Here is a 24,586-nt window from a genome sequence, read left to right as displayed (position 1 = left end):
AAAACAAAAGGGGGGGGGGGGGGGGGGGGGGGGGGGGGGGGGGGGGTGATTGATGGACTGCAAAGAGTGTTCAGACGTTTTACGACAAAGCTACAGATATTAAATATTCTCACATTTTCCATTGAACAAAATGTAAAACAAAAATTAAAAAACAAAATGTAATTTGAATGGCGTCGAATATTGATGATTTTTTTTACATTTTTCTTACGCAATGTAATTGACAAATTTGATGATTGAAAATGGTTTAATTCATAGTAAAAAAAATACTCGGATATCCTTAAATCTGAATCCATACGAATTTTGACACTTTCAAAAATGATGTCTAGTGTCAAAAAATCAGTGTTTTGAATTTTTTCAAATGTGTCGAACCAAATTAAAATGCATTCATCATTTTGGTATTTTTCAATTCAGTAGCGAAGCGGTGAACCGGGTTAAGTCGATTTGACTTTTCGTCAGTTTTTGATGGATATCTCGGAACCTAAGAGAGATAGCGAAATTTCGCTCATGACCTTTTTTATAACATTTAATTGCATCTACAAAAAAGGTTATGACAAAATTTTTTTTATCTCTTTTAGATTCCGAGATATTCGTCAAAAACTGGACAATAGTCAAAATCGACTTAACTCGGTTTACCGCTTCGCTACTGAATTTGAACCTGATGTCTCGATTTATTTATTATTTCTCCCCTGTTCAATGCCACCCTCATTACCTGAATCAACCAGAATGATCGTCCTGGGCAGGCTCGTGTGCTAGCAGCCAATATCCTCCTCTCAGTTTCATTTCGCAGATTGACAAGACAACCACACCGGCACTTGTTGCCAATTTCCGCAGTAACCTCTGGCCTCTCAACCGCCAGACCCTTTCCATGATTGCACTCCCAGTCGTTCGGTGTCAAATTGCTGTTTAGATTCAGCACACCGGAGCCACCGCAGGGCTCAGTTTCCACGGCTTTTCCCTGACAGAATTTAGCACCATAACGCGGTGGTGGATTGTCACAGAATCTGTAGCGATTTCGAACACCACCCACGCAGGTACTGCTGCAGGGACTCCAGGGGCTCCATTGACCCCAGTCACCCGCATCACTGTCTGGTGGAGATAACAGACGAACGGAGACAGAATAATTGAAAAGTCTATTGTCATTCTCTTGTCAAGTGGAAAAACGAAATGGGATATCTCGGAAAATCTTACGTCTTAAAAATCTTACACTGATTTTACTCATTAAACTTTGTAGGTCTGAAGTGGAATCTCGATGTTGAAACGTTAAAAAACATTTTTAACATTTGAAAAAAGAAATTAGAAAGTTTACTTTTGGAGGAAGTTGGGTGAAATGACTTGAAAATTGTAATTTTTGAAAATTATGAGGCTTTTCTATGAATAATTTATAAATAGGGGAGGATGGGGTAAAATGGACACTTTGGACTTTTTTAAAATTACTAATACCTCAGAAACAAATTCATCAATTGAGCTCAGTTTAGGCTCATTACAAAGGGAAAGAAATGTTCTTTGCATTGAAAAAAAAACTATTGAATTTCATCAACATTTCAAGCTGTTATTAACATTTGAAAAAAAGTCAAAAGTGTCCATTTTACCCCAACCTCCCCTAATCAATTTTTCATCGGAAAAATCATTTGTTCGGAATCATAAATTTATTCATATTCATATTTTTGCCAGAAATCGATTTGATGCATAAAAAAATTAAATTTTGTTTTAAACAAGGAATGTTTAAAACAATAATAATTCTGTGGAAAATGTAATTCGAATGATGCAGTTAACTCATGAGATTTTTGAATTCACTATTTGCAACCACTGAACCATCTCTTTCACGTTTCCAAATAATTCAGTTGATGATTCCCCCAGAAATAAAGTATTTCGTTTACCAAAGGGAATTGCTTATTTATTTCGTGAATTTTGCTCAGTGGGAAAATTTAATGTAATTTAATAAAAAGAAAGTTCTATCATTTTTTCCGGTTTAATCTCCTCTGAATCCACCTAGTCCTAATCTCCAAGGCCCCAGCGTATGACCATACGATTTGCCCCGCGCCATCATAAAAGCCATGATGGAAGCGCTCCAAACATACATCCTCATTGCTATTGCAATTGTATTCCCGCCCCGTCTTTATCTCCTATCATTCGGCTGATTCCCTTTCACGAACGTTGAAATAGGCTCATGGGATCGTTTTTCCACGAATGGAGGCCTGCTGGAGATAGATGAGATCTCGAAACACTTTCTCAAAAGCCATGTATTCAGCTTCACGACACGCGACGACTTTTTCAATTATTGTTGGTATAAAATTTTCAATTTAACTCCGGATGAATCGCGAAATCCATTTAACATCGGTCTCCATAAACTATCGACTTTATATCTGAACTTAAAATGTTATCCATTTCTCATCTTCTTTCAGGTTATTCAAGCGAACGGTCCCTGGTATTATACGGAAATATTTTCTGAAAAATCGCATTTTTGATGGGATTCATCTAGGTCAGGTGAATGTAATGAATTGAATTCATCGATTGAATGAATATTACCAATTTTTGTCACTTAGTCCGTGAAGCGTTGCCGCACGGATTGACTGACAAAATACACTAATTTTCAATATAACACTCAATGACCCAATTGCAGTTTACTCGTACTACACTGAGAGAAAAACGACAACGCTCTCAAACAAGTCTTACTTGTGCCAAGAAAATANAAAAGTGAACTTTTCGGCACGCTCCGCGTGCCTAAAAGTCCAATTTCCGCCACATTGTGATGAAAAATATTGTTCGTAACTCGTGAAATAGTATATTTCGTAACGAGTGCAAAAAACATTTTTTCACGGGTTACGAACAATATTTTTCATCACAATGTGGCGGAAATTGAACTTTTAGGCACGCGGAGGGTGCTAGAAAACATGTGTTTAAAAAACATTTTTTCACGAGTTACGAACAACATTTTTCATCACAATGTGGCGGAAATTAGGCTCCGCGTGCCTAAAAGTTCACTTTTCGTCACAGCGTGATGAAATAGTATATTTCGTAACGAGTGCAAAAAAATGTTTTTTGGCGAGTGGCAGGTTTATATCATGAGCCGAAGGCGAGCGATATAATCCCACGAGCTAAAAAACATTTTTTCAAGAGTTACGAACAATATTTTTCATCACAATGTGCCGAAAAGTTCACTTGTCGTCACAGCGTGATGAAAAAATGTTTTTTAGCTCGTGGGGATGTTTTTAGCAGTGGGCACGAGCCGAAGGCGAGTGATATAAACCTCCCACTCGCCAAAAAACACTTTTTTGCACTCGTTACGAAATATACTATTTTGAAAATGATGAAAAAAGGATTTTTTTCTGCCAAACATGCAGAGAGTGCGCCGGAATGAAAAATTTTTGTCGCAAAAATAGATTCAATAGTTCAAAAAAAATGGCATTCTCTGTACACGCAAGAAATGTCATTTCTAGCACTACTCCTTCGTTATTCGATACTCCCATACGTATTTTACTCCCGAAAAATCTTTGTTTAATGGGGAACAAGGAATAGTAGTTTTTCATTTCGGCTGTCTAATAATCACAGACAAGAAATGAACCCTTAAATGAAACAATAATAATGATATGACAGCAATCCTGTAACTTGGGGATAAAATATTTGTCGATAAATTTTCCTCTGTATGAGATATTTTCATCCTGAAAAGACACCGTCTGGTGTGAATTATCCGCCTCTTGAGCCAAATATTTCGTTGCTGTCGAAAGCAGAACAATTATTCATGTTTGAGACTTTCAAATTCGAACCAAACAAATTCTTTTTTGGCAATTTTCAACTAGCGATTTTGTTGGCCCAAACAAGACTTGTTTGACAACGTATTTATTTTTCTCTCAGTGTACTTCAAGGCTCAAGGTTCTGTTACGTTCAGACCTTTTGATCAATTCCATGGGTTCATGCAATCCCCTAAAATTTGACGTTTGTCACTTGAAAAAGATCCAGAAATAGTCCCCACAAAACCAATTCCATTTTACAATCTTCTTTACCTTGATATCCCCCAACAAAATGGCGAGAAAAGAGAATGCTGATTGTGAACAGATGGGTTTTCGCCTTTACTACACCCCATTTAAAAACACCTCGGCATAACTCGGGATAGATAATGTTCTACCGTTTACATTCACGCCGTCGGTTAACTGTTGAATGATTGAGGTGAAGAGAATGCGTTTAAAAAGAGTAAAAACACGAACGAGAACAGAGGAGTAAAACAGAATAGATTTATACCACGGGTTCATAGTTTACATAAAAGTAAGTTGAGGTCGGTTTATATGCAAATTAAAATAATTCCATTAGCTTTAGCCCCCGGTATTTACTTTCTCACTCACTCCTCCACCCCCCACTAGCCATTCAACCAGTGTCATGGTAACACCTAGAGTAATTTGATTGTTGTCCGGTAGCATTGCTAATTAACTCTCATAATTATTCTACTGATTTGCACTTTTACGTCGCTCAATTTCATCCGAAGACTTTTATCGAATTGCAGAATAGAATAGAATACTTTATTTCCTGGGAGCTACTGTCACAGTTTTACATCTACACAAGCAAAAGAAAAATATCTCCAATAACACTCCAATAAATTATTTTTATATCACCAACGTATATTTTATCGAATTGTAATTGTTTTCATTTTATTCAGACGTTTTTTAATCTCTGAAAAATGTCTGCAAGTGTATGAAATTCCGACATTCCTTTTTACTGTGTAAACAATTGAAAGAATAAAAGAACTACCAATTGCAAAATCGGATGAATCAATACGATTTCCATTCATTACAACATCTCCGCTAATTCCAGGGAAGAGCATTCCGATAATAATCATAATTTCCATAACTACGAGTAACACAATTTTATTACGAACCAATGGGAATGCCCATTAACTCCCTCAATTACCACAGGAATACACTGAAATATTTACGCACTCATTTACTAAACATTACTTTGATACCCGCACTCATTTCCCAACACCGTATTCTCTATGAAATTCCCCCGAATGTGTGTTGTACTAGGTCATTCATATGAATTTATGGAAACTAAATGACATGCAGCTCCAGCGCAACATTACGGATCAAGTGAAATATTGTACAATCGAAGTGTGTAATGAATTATCTATCAGTTACGATCTCGCGTTATGACCAGAGAGCGTTTACCTCGTGTCGGATGCTAATCGTTTACGAAGAGCACTCACAAGATATTCTATATTATGATTAGAACATATACGGCTATCGGGTGATCATAAATTAATTATCGGTGATTATATTCTGATTGCCATATCCAATAATGAAGGTTTTAAATTGATAAAAAAAATTGATGATTGATTTTTTCAATTTTAGGATGGAAATAAAGCCAAATAAATTGAATTTAAGAAAAAAATTATTCATTAAAATTAAGTTTCAAAAACAATAAATGAAGTACCCAAATTAATAAAATTGGTGAAAAATGGTAAAATTGGCAACTATTCTAAAATTGTTAAGTAGAATTGATTTTACGAATTAACATAATCAAAATAATAATAATAATAATAATAATAATGTGATATCAAAATAAAAATAATGATAATGTTGGGTGATTTAATTTAAATGAAATTTCAAGGAAAATTAAATATTTGGTGAAAGATGTTAATTATTGACCTGAAAGTGCCTTTTCGAATAACGAAAAAGTAGCATTTGAATTAAGAGTGCAATAACTTCGGAAACAACTCGCACTCGCCACATTTGTCATTTTCATTATGTATTAAAAAGCTTGACCAAAAAATGTATAATATGATAAATAAATCAATAAATGAATAAATAATGATGAAAAATGTCCAATAAATTGTCGCCTAGAATCCCAAGGGATCCAACAATAACTGAGATTTCTACCAAAAGTTCACGAGATGAAATCCCTGAGATTCCCGGATATTCCCAAGATCCTTAATTAAGACTCATTACCATCGTCTTCGGTATTTCCCACTATCCTTCATGGATTCCAGGTCACCGATCGATACGCAAGAGGTGTATTATCTCGTCCGTTTGATAAATGCATAAACTTCGATGGGCAATCGCTCCAAAGTGCTGTCGCGAAACCGTTAATCTCCCTCTTATTACCCGGGATATATCTGTACATCTCGTGTATAATGAGCTTAAGACGATGCTAAATGAGATACAACATCTCAAACTCATGAAAACTTGGGCGATGAAATTTTGATTACAGAAAGAAACTGTGTTTTGCTTTTTTGGTATCAAGTTTTTGCTCGAGTTTTTGATAAGCCAGCTCTCGGGCTAGTTGTCTCGGACAATCAAGGGGAATTTGAATAGTCTCTGCCAGTTCATTGAGCCTTTTGAGGGAAGATGAGAGAGTTAATTGACTTTGTTAGATGAGCGAACAAAAATGGAGTTTTGTAGGGAAATAATGAGGAATCTCTTGCAGTCAAGATTATCGCTGAATTCTTCGGGCTTTTGTCGGGTTGATGTTAGTTAATGTTAATTAGGTTCTCTTGTAAATAATTCAATCGAGAATCCTCGATGAAAGATGAAACGATTGATTCATCGACAAAGAATTGTTCTAGTTGCGGAGATGCTGACGACAATATAGTCGATTCATTCGATGTAATTGAGCTCATCTTGGGCGTTGGAACATTTTCTATTTAATTAATGAAGAGCTATTTCGATTTTTTTTCAATTGCGCCAACACCAGATCAGTGAATGAAGACAGAAAGTCTCTAATTTTTGGCTCCAAGTTACTCATTTTGAGAAAAACATTGTTTTTTGTAAGGATTTATAAACAGAAGTGAATTTTAGAACAGGAAGAATCATTAATTATTAAGAACACCAAAATTGTGAAGTAAAAAAAATTTGTAAAAAATGTGGCTCGATTGAAGTTCAATTAAACTAGATTGACGTCTAATAATTGAGAATTAGATTTTTTCCCAGACATTTCCCCGAAAATGTTCCCAGAAAATTCCACTTACTCTGGAATTCGCAGATTTTCACAGCAGAAAAACTCGTTTTCTCCCAATAAAATAAAATTTGACATTCGATACACAAAAAAAAATCCAACAATCTCTCACTTTCATTCCCACGAATTCCAATAATGATCTCTCCACCTCCTAGTCACCTTTCATCAAAATTCCTCTCCCCCCACCGAATAAATGATCGTAATAGAGAGCTAGAGCACATCCAATCAATTTTACCTTGAACAGGAAATGTAGGAATGCAATCTACTCTGACTTCAGCCATCGCATTGTTAATCGCCTGGCTGACATAGACAAAGCAGTACTCGACAAATTTCTCAGTGAATATTTCACAGTCAAATGTTAGTGTGTGCTTGCCAGGTGGTGCTTTAAGCTCAGCAACGTAGTGCAGGGTTGATGGTGGTGCTAGGGATGCTACGTCAGCCCTTAGGCGGCCATACACCCTGACACGATCCTCCTGAAGACGACAGGATGGATACTCGAAGAGAACTGAGAGACCACCTGAATTTCCATCGCACGGGTAGACTGATCTTGCGTGAACGTTGAAAACGTATTGGTTTGATATTTCAACCTGTTCAACAGAAATTACGGTGGCATTCTTTTAGATGTTGTTGGGAGGCTAATGAATGAGGGATGAAATTCTCTCGTTAAGTGGTCAATAGAGAATTTATTTTTGAAAAAAAGCGAGGCGAAATTATGAATTATGGAATGGAATAAAATAAGAGAAGTCAGTTTATTTTCATTTTCATTTTTCATTTTGCTTACTTTATTTTAATTTGTATCCTTTTAAATTTATTATTATTATTATTATTATTATTATTATTATTATTATTATTATTATTATTATTATTATTATTATTATTATTATTATTATTATTATTATTATTATTATTATTATTATTATTATTATTATTATTATTATTATTATTATTATTATTATTATTATTATTATTATTATTATTATTATTATTATTATTATTATTATTATTATTATTATTATTATTATTATTATTATTATTATTATTATTATTATTATTATTATTATTATTATTATTATTATTATTATTATTATTATTATTATTATTATTATTATTATTATTATTATTATTATTATTATTATTATTATTATTATTATTATTATTATTATTATTATTATTATTATTATTATTATTATTATTATTATTATTATTATTATTATTATTATTATTATTATTATTATTATTATTATTATTATTATTATTATTATTATTATTATTATTATTATTATTATTATTATTATTATTATTATTATTATTATTATTATTATTATTATTATTATTATTATTATTATTATTATTATTATTATTATCTATGACTATTTTTTTTTTAGATATTTGAAAAAACGAATGGTTTTATCACTGAGGCTATGAAAGTCCATTATTGGTACATGTTTTTTGGGGTTCTATAAGGGGGGAACTGAAAGGCTCTTCAATTTCTATCGACATTAATCAATTTATCGCCTAATGGACATATCTGGAGTGTTCAAATGATGGAAAAAACTCCCGAGTAGTCATTTTAGTCAAATGTGGATTTTCATTGAGTGATCATTTGCGAGAGATGAAATGTTCACATTAGAGGTGCCATAATTCGGTCACTGACAGTAGTCTAAAGGTGAGTTTAATTGTGTTATTTTATGATGCCAGTGCTTTGAAAATGTCTGAGACATCTGTGAGAAATAGCGCAATTTCTGGTCAGACATTTCTCGTAAAGAATAGGGAGTGAGGGGGTGAATGTCGTCAATTTGCGGATGCAAACGAAAAAATATGTAAATAATTAAAGAATTGTAATTTACAAATTTAAGTTTACTAAAAAAAATTAGTAAGTTGACTCATGTTTTAAAACTCAATTTTTTGGTGCGGAAAAAACGCGGCAAAGTCTTGTCAAATTTTCTAAATAAATATAATTGAAATCTATAATTAAAATACCTTGATGTATGCAGAGATCATCGGTGCAGTTGAGTTCCCATCGGTCGGCTTTAACCTCAGCGCATAATGGCCAGCTAATCCGAAGAATTCACATCGCATATAGAGAATTTTTTGCATCGGAAATCCCTTGATTTCCTCGTTGTACAGCATCTGAAATTTTAAGGGTGCCAATCGTGTTTGGTGACAATATCACCGTATCTGTCTATAGTTCAAAAATTTGGACAATTAAATTCATTCTGTTTTTCCTTAATTATTTTTTTTAAGATTGAAAAAATAACTATTTTAGTGAACATTGAAAAATTAATGTGCTTCGATTCCTAAAAACTTCGATAACTTTGGCAAGAACTTTGTTCAAAAATTTGGACAATTAAATTCATTCTGTTTTTCCTTAATTATTTTTTTTAAGATTGAAAAAATTACTTTTTTAGTGAACATTGAAAAAGCTCATTTTTCAAGGGCATACATGACACTCTTAACATCACATTTTTCGTTCTCCCCCTTCGATTATTTTCTCCTGTGAAAACTCTTAGCCCGTACCTGAGGAATACTCCGATTTCTCGGATCACAGGACAGCACACTGGCCCCACAGTAGATAAGCTGAAGTGAGTAAGTGTCAACTGGGAGTCCCTCGGCGGGTGCACACGAGATTCCAGTGTACTCGAGGGTCGCCAGAACTGGCTGATCGGGGTAAGTGTTGAAGTGCTGGGGCTCCATAGTGAGGGATGGAGTTGGCCATCTCACGTCCAAAGTTGTTCTCACCTGTCAAAAAAACATTCCACGGGTATTAGAGATTTAATCGAAGAGTCTTCAACTCGTGGCTTTCTTTCTCTTCTTAATACATTTAGGGGCTGATATTTCCTCGATTTTTCTTGTGGGAGATGGGGCTTTATAAAACATCTGCGGTTGGTTTGCAATAGCACGAGTAAATAAATAAACAATCAAGGAACAATGACATGGATTGAATAATCAGATTGGGATATAGTATAAATTAATTTTTAGCGAACAGTCCTGTTTTCATTCCATTTTTCACGGTCAATTACCGGATTAAAACAAAATATCTATATAATGTGCTTAACGATTAATTGAATTGATACTTAAGAAGGCAATATTTTGTAAATTATATTATCATTTAATTCATTATTGCGTTGGTTTATTAATTCTTCGTTTTTTTTATTCGATTGTGCAATTATTTTAAAAATCAGGAGTTTGAGGGTAAAATATCATCGAACCTCTTTGAAGCTTAGAAAATCCTCTACAGAGTCTTTTCTCATTCAGGCAAAAAAAAAATCTCCGGATGTTTACAGAAATTTCAATCCGGTGAATTATCAAATTAAAACCTTAATTTTCCCCTATTTATCAAAAACATCAGTTTCATGTGTTCTTCCATCGCTATAAAAAATGACAGAATTGTTCTCGACCCTCGAAAAATTGAATTTTCAGAAAATGATAAACATCCTTAAATCATGGTGGAAAATGGAAAATTAATTGTCTAGTGAAAACGATAAATTACGCATGTGCATTAATTAAACAGACCCCCGACGCACCTGAATATTACTGAAATCAGTGAATTTTGAAGTAGGTGGCACAGAGCTGCGCTCGAGTACAAGAGAATAAGCTCCACCACGAGAGAAGAATCCGCACGGAACAGTGAGCGAGACATTTCCAGTTTGAACCATCGGAGTTTCGACAGTTACCTCGCCAACTAGTTCCGATGTAAATCCATCGAGCCGCATAACTCTGCAACAAAATGTTTTCTCCACTTGAACTCAGAGCATTCGTTCGATGCCCTTCAACAATTCAATACTTATAAATTCTCTCATCTTATTTTTCTGCAATCACCGGACGAAGAGAAAAGTTGAGTAATAATTATCCAGAAAATTTTGGAAAATTTTGCTATTTGAAAAATTGAAAATCAATTGGAAATGTTTTTATAAAAAGACCGAGACTGATGGTTTTTAAAAATATTCACCACTGAATACTGAATGAACAATGTACCTAAGAACAAAGGGATCACGATCCGGAGTAGGTGGCATCCAGGAGTCATACTCCTCGTTATCCATCTCTCCCTCCTCCTGCTCCATGATAATGTCAGCCTCCTCCTCAGTGGTTGTTTCAATCCTAGGTGCATCTGTTGTTGTTCTCCTCTCCCCTAAATTCATGATAAAGACCTCGAGATCGCCGGACAATGCCGTGTGAGAGGCAGCGACAATCAGACGCGAAAACAAGGTCTCCTCCATCGTCAGAGTCGGTTGCATTGTCCCTGTAAAATTTTAACAATTTCCATTATCATCAAAAACTCGGTGCATAGTTGGAATTGAATTATAATGAGAGGAAATATGAGAGTAGAAGAGAGACACGGTTCTCGTTTTCCGGGACACATTCGCAGGTTTTAGGAATTGACCCCCTAATTTTGAGAAATTTTTGATACTGGAGTGTCAAATTGTACTTAATTTTTTGTGTTTTATTAATTTTTAAGGGCTAATTGCGCTGAAATTCATAATTTTCATAAATTTTAAATTCGCTTGTGAAACCTTTCGTCAATTTTCAATTAAAAAATAAATATTTAGTATCAAATTACGTTAAATTCTTCGCACTTTTATTAATTTTTCATTGATTTTTACATAAAATTCTGAATTTCCGATGATGAAATTCCTTAAAATTCCACTGGAGCCGTCATTACTGTCTCGTCAAGTTTAGCCAATTTAAATTAATTTTCAACGTGTGATAAAGACAAAGCAAAATGATTTTTTCGACAAGTAATAAAAAATAAAACAAGAAAGGATGGAATGAGCCCTGGACACCAGAAAATTCCATTTAAATGTAATAAATGTCTCGGTGAAGGAGTCACCTGTGTCCCCGATCCGGGGTAACGAGATTCACATCACAAAATCGATTTGCGTGGTTGGATACACGAGTTGGAAGGTGGTACTGGGGGCTTGTTATCTATCACGAGGGATACCAGAGTTTGGTGCTTTTAGCACTGGGGACATATCAGTTCGACTGGAACAATGATTATTCACCTAACACGACGCGAACGTACGGGGTAAATGGGTAATATGGACATTGCTGAGATACTCGCGCTGCTGTTGCCCAAATCGACCATGGGAATGCAATATGTCGACGCGATAAATCAATCAATAACCGCAGAGGAGGCCTCTGTAATAAGCCATTAATTTCACTAAACATCCTGGGTGTTGTTAATTAAATTTGTAATTCCGTCATTTTTTTTTGACTCGGAGAAATTTAACGGAGCGAGTCAATATGGTGTTATTGATAATTTGCATTCATTGCTGGAGAAGAAAATTTTCTATTCTTTATTTTAAGGATATCCGAGTATCTTTTATAGTTTGGCGCAGACCACACTACAGATTCAACCATTTTCCATCATCAAATTCGTGGATTAAATTGTCTGAGAAAAATTTGAAATAAGTCAGGAATATTCAGCGGCATTCAACTTACATTTTGCAGAGTATCATTTTTTTTAAAGTCACTGTTAATAATAGCCGAGCTGAGGGCGAGGTCTGTACACACATTCATTGAAAACGAAATTTATTACTGAGTGCTCTATAATATTTTATGTCAAGTCGTGCAGAAGTCGAGTCTCGAGCAGGCTGCGCGAAGCGCAGCGTGCGATAAACTCGACTTATTGCACGGCGCGACATAAATAAATCATTGGAATTGTTTAAAATAAGGTTTCGGAAACGTTATTTTTTTTAGGGATGAAATCGAGTTTTGGTAAAATTGTAAATAAATTCTGAATAAATTTGTTGTTTATAAATTATTTGTAGAAAATACTGGTAAATAAAAAAATGCAGTTTTTAAATTATTTCATCAATTTTCCTCCAAAAGTAAACTTTCTAATTTTTTGGAATAAATCTTCAATTATTACAATATTCATCCCTGTTAAATGTTCTTGAAGAATCTTGAAGAACTCAAAGGATCTTAATTTAAGAACCCGATTTAATGCTTTTGTCTACTGCAAATAAGTAGGTCTCTAGCACACAGAAAATAACTGCTCAATCTAGGTAATCGGAGACCGAAATTGTTTCAGGAATTTTTATTTAAAATCAAGGAAAAAATGTGCGGCAAATGGAAAAACGGGCGAATTCCACCGAATACTCAGCGAATGTTCGTTACAATTTTTTTTTGTCCAGAAACTTTTCTCATTTCTGTAAATTTTTTAGATAATTTTTTTTACCGCGAAATCCTGAACGGTCTCTTCAGAATAAAAAGGATAAAAAATATGATCTTGTTTGGCCCATCATAGATTCATCACATGCAGTACATAATAGTTGGGCAGATAATTGTTCCCATCCCCATATCAAAATAATATTGATCTTTCACGCCTGTACCGCCCTGAGACATCCATCGCCCCCTCTGAAAGATGCAATACTATTACCAAGACACGAGACAGTGTATCCTCGAGCTGTCGCTGGCACAGAGTCGTGTAAAGTCAAGACGTTCGGACTTTATCGACCCCGAGTAGTCCATCCCATTGGATTGGTGTAGGTGCAAATCGCTAAGGCAGTCTACTTCCAAGCGGAAAGGTCTCGAAGCCGCGGGGGTCAATTCCCGCGGGTGGCATTACACGGATCTGTGCGTGTGTATCGTATATGTTTTAGCTGAGGTATACGAGAGAATTGAGATATCGCGAGGAGACGAGATGACCCACGTGAATGGCCATAAAACGTTGTACCTGGGTGGCTCCAGGGTGATTGCACCCGATGAACTTGGAATGGAAGTGGCACAGAGAAAAAAAAGTTTTGATTTTCAGCAACATGTCAGTGATTTCCAAGGACACGTCAATGATTTTCAGGAATTTATCTACAATTATTAACCCTCCTATAGCCGCACGTCTACCCCGAACGTCGTTGATCGCGCGGTAAGCGCTGCGCCGTCCGTACATTTTCGAGCGCAGCGTTGCCAGAGCCATACGAACCTATAAACATATCAACCGCCAGCGACCCCCCACTCCGCACACGCTGCTTGGGACTACCACGAGGGGCGGCAACACCGCTCGCCAAATTCCGCTACGAGAGTGATCGCACGGTGAGCGCTGCGCTCATTCTCGGTAACCGCGCTCGACAAAAAAATTAATTGAGAAAAAAATTGTCAGTGCAGGGCAACCTTACCGTGTTTAATGTCATCAGGACATATCATTTGAGGAACCCGTAAATAGGCAGAGCGTAATTCATCACATTTCTAGAGATATCGTGAAAATAATAAAAACGGCGGCGTTCAGACCATAGCGCGATCACTGGAGGGTTAAGGCGTTTTGAGTGAAAAGTCAACATAATGAAAAAGAGGCTGAAGTATTCGGATTAACCGTCAGAAAATAAATGGATCGAGCAATGAATATAGAGTGGTTTTTTTTGGGTGGGGGTGTGTTTTGTGACAGATTGATTTATTTGTGTTTTGATGGAGAAGGCGGATGATGGGAGTGACAGGGTCAAGTGATTGACAGTATTCAGTCGAAATATCAATTGTTGGGGGAGATGATGTTAGAAGAGGAGCAGACAGAGAAAAAATCCACTTCACAGGGGAAAATAGTGTAGTGGGAGAAGAAAAAATTGTCATTCTGGCCGTAAGGCAGCGATTACGGACGCGTAGTGATGTGACAAAAAAATCTGCGGGTGGCTGTATCTGTGATACAACCGTTAATTTAAGTGGATACGTCTAGGGTCTTCACATCCAAAATTTGTGATCCACAAATTTGATCTCTTTCGTGCAATGATAACCAATTGTGGGTATATTGCCGAGTAGCGCTAAGGATTCCTTAAAATTGTAATCTATTTCGACTGAAATTGTCGAGAAAAATCTGTAATTTCTAGAAAAATTTAGAATTTTCTAGAAAATTCTAGAATTCAGACGGATGGCGTCAGTGTCGATAAGGAACCCTAAGGACTTTTCCTGAAATACCCTCCCATAGTGAAAACAGACGTATCCACGTCACAAACTCTTCTGGCGAATATGAGATTGCAGCCCAAGCCGATGGTGAGTCACTGGTGCTTGTGTCGAAATGCAATTTACATAATTTGTCACGAGCAAAAATTCGGTTGAGATAAATCAAAATTTCAAATTATTTTGATATGGTCTTACGGTATGATTACGATGTTCAGATTGTAATTTTTAATTTTACATTTTCTCCGTATATCAAACTATAAAAAATACTTGGATATCCATAAATTAAAGACACTTTCTTCAATACTTATTCAAAAAAACCAAAAAGTTCTCCCGCTAATAAATCAATCAAATCCAATTCAGTAGCGGAGCGGTAAACCGGGTTAAGTCGGTTTTGACATTTGGCCAGTTTTTCATTAATATCTCGGAATCTAAGAGAGATAGCTAAATGTTTCTCATGACCTTTTTTATACCCCTCAATCGTCTTTACAAAAAAGGTTGTGACAAAAATTTTCCCATCTCTTTTAGATTCCGAGATATTCGTTAAAAACTGGCCAGTAGTCAAAATCGACTTAATCCGGTTTACCGCTTCGCTACTGAATTAAACTCTCTCTCTCTCCCGCCCTCTAAAACTCCTGAAACAGAAGATGAAGCCCAGAAAATCGTGATGAAGCCCCACGTGACCTTGTGTAATCCAAACAGATAAATGTTTTGGATTGCGCACGGTGTAACTTAATCCGGAGCAGTTTATCCAATGATATCAAACATTAGACCGGCTAAATTGAATAAAAATCAGCGAAAACTCCCGATGGTCGTGGAGGGCTACATTGTAGGCAGTAGCTTCAGTAAACCATGTGTAGCGACACTTGGGGACTGACTGCACATGACACATGCCACAATTTGTCGTCGACGAACCGCGAAGCGTTATTTCTGATAGAAGGTGACGGAATGGGAATTCCGATTGCATAACCGAGGGAGTTTCAGTTCGAATGCCTCTATCGTGGGCGATTTTGAGAAGTCGAGGGTTATTGTCGAGGAGAGGAATTTTTCAGGGAATGTAGTGAGCGGCCTCGGGGGATTCCCCGAGTTTTCTGTTTTAGTCGTCTCTTCATGAGTTTCTGAAGTGAAGTGCTTCTGCTTTCAGTTCTTTTTAACTTGTTTCTAAATTGAATTAAACAGTTCATTTAATTGTTCAATGTAATTTAGAATTATCGATAGGAACTCAGATAATTTATAAACAATAAATCAGTTTTCCACCACAAAAATCATCGATTTCATGACTCAAAAAATAAGTTTTCCTAAAGTTTAAACAATTTCAACTATTTATTTATAAACAACGAATTTTGAACAAAATAAGAATTTTAATTGATGGTTGAAAATGGTTAAATCTATAGTCTGGCTGTAAAAGATACTTGGATATGCTTAAACGGGAAACGTTTCAAAGGGATTAAAGTCTGGAGTTGGTGAATATCAATTCAAGATTAACTGCGTCAAGATGCCAGGTGATTTACTTTGATAACAAAGGCTTCATCAACACGAGTTCAGTACCGGAAGAATCAATTCAAGAAGAAAAATAACGAAAAATTCAGATAAATATTGAAACTTAAGACGATATCCATTTGAAAATTTATGAAAACGAGATATTCAGGACCCTTTCCCAATCAATATTTTCCTGAAGATCCCCCTGGAAAATTCTCCATCTCCCTTCGCTCCCAAGATGTTCATCGAAAAAAAAATATCCCCTCAGCTTGAATTTCTGAATTATCTCGTTTTAATAATTCACGGGTGCATTTATTTCTCCAAAGTTCCGCCTGAAAAATTCTTTACATCATAATCCCCATCTCATCCGTCCCAACAAGCGAAAAAAAAAATCATCTCCCTAGACGCCTGCAAGAGGTACAAATATCCAGTTATGAAAACGAACAAAACATTAAATAAAATCAAATATTTTATTTAATTCAATGGTTTCTGAAATCCCTCTGTATCGAACCTAAAATCCTCCGAGGAATACTGTCATGGTTTCCAATATAACTCGCTTCTTATATTTTTCCGGTGGAAAAATCCCCCGACTCGACAACAGAATTCCAATATGTAAGGTTTTTCCACTATCTCATGTGATTCCTCGTGCTCAAGAATGCAGTATTCTTCAGCTTTACCAATTTTTTTTTCACAGAACCCTCCACGCCTTAACCAAGTGGGTTGCGAAGAGGCCTGAGAGCTGTTTTTTCCGAGTGCACACTCCTCTGTAGTGACACAATGGCCTTTCACTATGCCAGCGGTCTATTCTATCTTCAAGTATCAGTCCTTACGGACCAAAAGCGAGCGCGCTCGCCTACTTTCCCGTTCTTTTGTGATTTTTTCTCCTTCAGATAGATAAAAATCTATTCGCGTTACCTACATATGGAGAATCAATTTTTGTTCTCCGAATTGTCGAAGCGTAGTCGAACACCAGAGCTTTCATTTTTTTAGCCCTATCTGACCCTAAGTTTCCGGACATTTTACAATTATTTTATTATTTTATTTATATATATTTTTTTTTCACATTTTCAGAATGTTTTTTAGCGGTTCAATATGGGGATTGAAATTCAGACTTGCAAAATTTAAATAATAAAATTATTGTAAAATGTAAAAAAAATTTAGGATCAAATGGTGCTCAAATGAAAACTTTGATCGACTACACTGATAGAATGATTCATTTATTCCAAACGAGATTCGTTAACTATTAATGAATGGTAGAGTTGAATATTCGTTAATAACTATTAACGAATGAACATTTGGTGAGACCGAATAGACCCTAAACTCCAACCAAAATCCATTCGTTAACAACAACTAATCCGTTCTATCAGTGTACAAAAGTATAAAAGTATGTCACTGGAGAAAAAATTGGCAAAGTACTTGGATATCCTTAAAAAACGAATCCGTAGTAAATTAATAAATTCCGAATACGGAGAATTTTTTAATAAAATTTTATAGTGCATAGAAATTCACATAGAAATTTCGTGAAATCATTTCTTATCCGATTCAAACAGTCACTGTTGTCTCTATCAACAGCACATGAAGATACAAAAACTCAATAAGTTATGAGACTGCAATAAATTAAGTCATGTAGATTTTTCAAGTCATGTATCATCTTGAGATTTGCCTTAAGCGATTGAAGAAAAATTACTTGTCTCAAGTAGATAAGTTTCACATATTATTATAGAAATTTTTTCTCACAGTAGGAAGTCCTTCATTTTTCTGTCAACGGAGGATTTCTATAAAAACAAAATGCATAATGTACACATGACGCCCAAAAGAGATTTTTCAGCCTCTGGACAGCTTCAACAAATAAAATCCAGGCGCCCTCCACAACATGCCTTTTGCTACATTAATTCGTGCCACAACACAAAGCAAAATAAAGGTGAATATTTCTTTGAAAAGTTCGGTCTTTGAAACACTGCTCCATCCAATTCCACCGGCGTGCATTCAATTCGTTGGAGTAATAGTCGAGTGGCAAATTGCAAAGCTAAACTCTTTTACCCAACATTTTATTACACCGTTGACTCCTGAGTTAATGTGTTGAAATCTACGAATACTAGGCCGTGGAAAAGTCGCACGACAAGAGGTAGAGAAACAAAGGTAAAAGTTTTAATGACCAGAGCGGAAAATACAGCCTCGTTGTTATAACCCTTGTTCTCTTGCCAGTTCTCAAAAAATAAAATCCAGAATGGAGTTAAGGAAAGAAATGAAAATCTGTAAAGCGTAAAACTAAGGGTAGAAACTACGGAGATGGTGGATTTAATGTTGTTAGGGGGGAGGGAGGGGGGGGGGCAGACGAATTTACGAGGGAGTAGAAAAAAAATTTAACGATTATTGTTTACTTGAGAATGTGAGAAATCATTTTCAATTTCGCCTCGGAATATTCGTTTCCTGTTAGAGAAAAATTGAATTTTCAGGGACAGACGACTGGTGACTTTCAGGAGAGTGACATTGAGTGCGATTTTTAGGGGAAAAAAATCATGAAATTTCAGATTCCAATGAAAATTCAATAAAATTTTCATGTTTTGAGCCGCCTTAAGGATCTCTGAGTACTTTGGCTATTTTTTTTCAGCTAAATGCTTTTCGACTTTTGTAGTCGAACATCAGAGCTTTCATTTGAGCCCCATTGGACCTCAAGTTTCCGTTTGCAGGTTTGAATTTGAATTTTGATATTGAATTGTTAGAAAACGTTTTAAAAATCGGAAAAAAATGAGAAATGAATTGGAAAATTACGAGTAATTCCTATAAATAATTTATAACAATTAATTTTTTTAACATAGAAATCATTTGTTCGGAATTGTAATAAATTTATTCATATTCAGAATTTTACCAGTGATTGATTGCTCGGTAATTTTCCTCCAATTTTTTTTCCGTGAATGGCTAAAAAAAATCGAAAAAGTGTTCCGAAAATCGAAATTCGTTGAAAATTCTAGTTCAAATCCGAATAGTTTTCATTTTTCCTCAATTTAGGAATTGAACAGATTATTTCTTTTCGAATATTTAATTATTATTTAATAATAAATTAATAATAAATTAATTAATTTATAAAATAATAATTACATAATTTATTATTATAATACTGAAGAGAATTTCTTGGAAGATAACACCTCTGATTCCCATTAAAAAAATTGTCAACAATTCTCATTTTTTCATTTTCACCGATAGTTTGTCTTGTGGATGGAACGAAACGTATGCACATACGGTGTTTTCTCGAACTCGTACATAGTATAATCCCATGATGTACGATGCCACTCGATGATATATCCCCGGACCAAGAAACACATCCAATCGTTGAGTAGATTGCAACGGATTTTTCACGTGTGCCAACACGAGAATTTATTCAAAAACCGAGATCATTTCTGAGTGTTATGGATGGGAAGTTGTTACACGGTAGTGAGGGCCAATCTGGGGGATGTTATCGAGATAAAAAAATAAGTGAGGGGGAAGTGTCTCGAGGGCATTGAACGTGATAGCGAGAGATCGGTTAATGATTTGGAAGACGTGAGATTTTTCTACTTTGGAATATTGAATTATTCAGGAGATACACTCCTAAAACTGGTGTCTGAATTTCAGAGATTTTTGAAATACTTTCGGGACAGCTTTTTGGACATTTTCCATTTTCATCATTGTTAAAAATTTTGCAATGACATTATACTCAAAATTTCAAGGAATTTCGTCTTCAAAAATTCCCAATGGCGGGGAAAAATCACTCGTAAATAACTGAATTTCAGATGCAAGAAACATCCGAAAATAAATAACTGTCAAAACATTTTCCGACACAAACTCCGTTTCCTAAATGTTTATCGTGTCTTTCTGAATAATGAGAGGCGTTCGGATTTTTTCACTCTCCTCAACCCCTCGCAATGACTTCCTTACATGCCCTGTTAGTTATCGATCGCTCTTTTCATCAAACAATGGTAACTTATAGGTGTGTACGCACGTGTAGGGTCAACGAATTGGTCCCACTGGGACTCCAAATGTGTGTTTAGGTCGTGCAGGGAGAGAACCGCAGCAAACTCGAATATTAGTTATTGAACTTTGCTAATTGTATGATGAAGCTGCGTTAACTTCCAGACGACTTATTCGGGAAATTTCAGGGAGAAGTTTAGACTTGAAACTTGTTCTTGAAGGTGGATAGATGTATCGAGTGAGTAGTTGCCATATTCTTACCATATTTGAGTAAAATGAAAATTATAATCCGTAACGGCGACCATCTGGACGACCAACTCATGTCCACTTCGTCATTGGGAACTGGCTCAAATGCGAGCTATTCTGCAATAATAAATATAAAACACACAATTAGAGGATTATCAAAACATTTTCAGAGAATTATCCAATTCAAAAATAATTTTTCATCACGCTGTGACGAAAAGTGAACTTTTCACTCGCCTTCGGCTCGTGATATAAACCTCCCACTCGCCAAAAAACAGTTTTTTGCACTCGTTACGAAATATACTTTTTCATCACGTTGTGACGAAAAGTGAACTTTACGGCACGCTCCGCGTGCCTAAAAGTCCAATTTCCGCCACATTGTGATGAAAAATATTGTTCGTAACTCGTGAAAAAATGTTTTTTAACTCGTGGGATTATATCACTCGCCTTCGGCTCGTGATATTAACCTCCCACTCGCCAAAAAACACTTTTTCGCACTCGTTACGAAATATACTATTTTGTCACTGCTGCTACGTTCAGCCCGTGTCGAAAAGTGCCTTTTCGTTTACTAGTAAACGAAAAGTCGAAACTTGTAAACGAAAAGACTGTTCGTTTACTAGTAAACGAAAAATGGCACAGTTCGGCACTCGCTGAACGTAACATCACAAAAATCTTAAAAAATCAGGAAAAAATGTATAAAAATTTCGTGCGTAATGCGAAAATAATTGTATGAATGATTTTTTTTCAGGCATTGTAAATTCACATTGATACCCACATCAGTTCATTTTCCCTCACTGCATTCATCGACCTACGTGAACTTTCAAAATACTACTCCAAGATTAACATCTGATTTCGAGATTTCTTTTAAATATTTTTTTTATCAAACACGATTGGCACCCTTGGGGCATTCGTTCTCTCAGTGCTCGCAACATTCATAAACTCCACTTGAAATTGCATCTACATCATCGAAAAGTTGACATACGAGACCGATATACTCCAGCAAAGCGAAAGCTACACGGCTTGTTTACCGGGATATCGGGAATCGGAAGGACACCGCAAGTGAATTAGTCCGCCCTAGCTCCCACCCGTTCTACCCAATACTCCTCCGTGAATCCTGTTCAACTGCATATAAACCACTAGCATCGATATATTGAATCGTCCGAGGATAGGATATGACGTATAGCCATTCATTGAGGGCCAGTGTTTGTCTTGCCTCACCGCAAACAATTCCGTTCTATCCCCCGCCCCATGAAATATCCCCTCAATACCATTATGCTCTGTTTGTATACATCACCAACAAACGTCATTTTACATTTCCATTTACAGTAGAAGAAATAATAATTGCAACAATGGGTCTGTCTCTTTCGATATAAATGAATTAATCTATTGTTATTATACTTGGATAATTTTACGAAAGATGAAATTTAAAATCCGTTCTGCTAAAATACTTTTCGAGACATTGCAAACATTTTTTTGGAGCAAGTTCATCATTTCTTTTGATAGATTTTTTCTTCAGAGTTTTTCTTCAATTGTTCGCTAATGAATGGATGGAATTGACTCTTTTTTGAAATGTAGATATTGTCGAGCCCGATCGATCGCCATTAATTACAATTTCATTCATCGAATAGTTTCACTAATTTTCATTTAATTTTTTTCTTTCTATCACCTTATAATTCCAATGACATTTCAAGCAATTTCTTCATTGAAAATGCAAAATTGCTTGAAAAATCAATGCAAACTGTGAATTTTAGTCCAATTATTCCCTAAAAATGAGTAACGGAAACGAAAATTCAAGTAAATAAATTTTTTTAATTCAAATTAATTGAAAATTCTGCGTAATTTGGTATTGATATCAACGTTTTGATTAAAAATCCAAGTACATTGGAAAATTATCGTCTTCCTGATGCTGAAAACTTTGGGATTTCATTGAATTTTCAGTAATCCCTTAAACTTCATTATTTTTCCCCTCCCGTAGAAAACAATGTAAATCGCCCGAACATGACGAATTTTCAATTTTTTTACACCAGCAGTTTTCCCTCAACTTGTTTCCCCCGCGTGTAATTTAAACGCACGCGATCGATATCACGAAACTCCTGCACAAACCCGATGATACTCAATGTGTACAGCGATCAGAATGGACAGGATGTCCTCAGTCGGGTTGATGCACGATGCATGTTCAAACACGTGGCACCTTTCCTCATGAGTCCCTCAAACGATCCAACGACGTGCAACGCAGAAACCGGCACTCATGTTTGGAATTTCAAACTAAATTGGGTTGAAAATTTGATCCAGCTCACGTCCATGCTCTTGTGAAAACACGAATCGAAGGGTGAGGATGGCAACCGGTAAATCGTTGGATCATGATAATTTGTCTTCTCTTTATCATACTACGTTTTTACTTATATCAAGAAGCTGTGGCATGAAAATTTTCGAGAGCAAAATATCTTGCACTGAAAAAAAACTTTCGTAGAGAAATCTTGTACTTTTCCTAGAGACGAGGACAATTTTTTGATGACAAGAAAGCGATTTCTCGAATCAAGTAAAAATGAATTCATTCATTTAATAGCTTTTTAGCCTCTTCTCAAATATTTTAATGGAAAAACCACTTGAATTGATTTCAAGAACTCGTTTTATCGAAGCGCCCCCCCCCCTCTCCCATAAAAAAATATATAAAAAATATATATAATATGGGCCAATTCCATATATTTTTCACATTTAGAAAATAATATATAAAAAATATATAGAAAACATATTAGGCTGTGAGCTAATAATGAGAAGACTGAAGACAGCGGACAGAATCTGGTGGAAGAATTGGAGAGGAGCACAAACACAGACAAAGTGGAGAAAAAGACTGATAGAGGCTCTTGCAGGGGAAATTGACATAAAACTCTGTATAGGACTAACAAAAATTGAAAAAGTACTGAGAGATTGCGAAAAACCAAAATGAGAATAATAGTATATTTCGATACGAGTGAGACAGAATTTTCACGAGTGTGAAGTTGGCGGCCCGAGGCGAAGCCGAGGGCTGCCAATCACACGAGCTGAAAATTCCTGTCTCACATGTGTCGAACAATAGTTTTTGACAGTGATGTTACGTTCAGCGAGTGGCGAACTGTGCCTTTTTTCGTTTACTAGTAAACGAAAACACTTTTCGTTTACGAGTAAACGAAAAGGCACTTTTCGACACGAGGTGAACGTAGCAGCAGTGTCAAAAATGTTTATAATAGAGTTTTATGCTCAAATAATCTGTGATAATGTTAAAACTAATGCTGGTGATAATTCAAGTATGAAACAATAGTATATTTCGTAACAAGTGCAAAAAAGTATTTTTTGGCGAGTGGGAGGTTTATATCACGAGCTAAAAAACATTTTTTCACGAGTTACGAACAATATTTTTCATCACAATGTGGTGGAAATTGGACTTTTAGGCACGCGGAGAGTGCCGAAAAGATCACTTTTCGTCACAGCGTGATGAAAATATTATATCCATATTTCTAGTGGCTTATGTAAGATGTAAAACTGTAAAAGTAACATCAATGAATGAATAAATCTAATCTATAGAAAACATATTTTATATATTTTATGTCGCGCCGTGCAAAAAGTCGAGATTACCGCACACTGCGCATCGCGCAGCGTGCTCAAAACTCGACTTCTGCACGACTTGACATAAAATATTATAGAGCACTCGGTAATAAATTTCGTTTTCAACGAATGTGTGTACAGACCTCGCCTTCGGCTCGGCCTGTAAACTTCACATTCGTCGAAAACGAAATTTGTGCCCTTGTACTCTAATGTACTATTTGTTATATAAATTGGGCCAATTTAAGATATTTTTAAATATATTTTTCAAAATATAAATTTTTGCGTGTGGGCCGCTCAATTTCTCCCAATCAAATGTATCTCGAGATAACTGGTATTCACTATGAAATCACGTTTATTTGAAAATTAACAATCAAATGAGAGTTCAAATGAAATTCTCTCAATAAAATTAATTTTTTCTGTCACTGCATCGTCACAGTTGATGGAGCTGTTCAGAGGACTCATCCCCTTAATTATCAGCTATTAATCGAGTATAGGAGGAACACCCCTAAGC

At 35.6% G+C, this 24,586-nt stretch overlaps 1 protein-coding gene across 1 annotated transcript in view; it reads right to left on the bottom strand.

Annotated features, from left to right (window-relative positions):
• Nucleotides 1-20,582, bottom strand: part of LOC107037264 — a 29,116-nt gene extending 8,534 nt beyond the window's left edge. The window contains exons 1-7 of the mRNA XM_015255725.1: nucleotides 20,512-20,582; nucleotides 10,918-11,182; nucleotides 10,467-10,659; nucleotides 9,460-9,681; nucleotides 8,923-9,072; nucleotides 7,178-7,529; nucleotides 710-1,086 (exon numbers count right to left, since the gene is read on the bottom strand). Coding sequence (XP_015111211.1) covers nucleotides 710-1,086; nucleotides 7,178-7,529; nucleotides 8,923-9,072; nucleotides 9,460-9,681; nucleotides 10,467-10,659; nucleotides 10,918-11,182; nucleotides 20,512-20,572 — 1,620 coding nt within the window. The 5' untranslated portion in view covers nucleotides 20,573-20,582. The remainder of the gene's footprint in view (nucleotides 1-709; nucleotides 1,087-7,177; nucleotides 7,530-8,922; nucleotides 9,073-9,459; nucleotides 9,682-10,466; nucleotides 10,660-10,917; nucleotides 11,183-20,511) is intronic.
• Nucleotides 20,583-24,586: the final 4,004 nt, after the last annotated feature.

The sequence above is a fragment of the Diachasma alloeum genome, unplaced genomic scaffold (assembly GCF_001412515.2).
Source record: "Diachasma alloeum isolate Michigan unplaced genomic scaffold, Dall2.0 Dall_scaffold_00216, whole genome shotgun sequence".
NCBI lineage: Eukaryota > Metazoa > Arthropoda > Insecta > Hymenoptera > Braconidae > Diachasma > Diachasma alloeum.
Note: the sequence above shows the minus strand (reverse complement) of the source record. Positions and strands in the feature narration are given on the sequence as shown.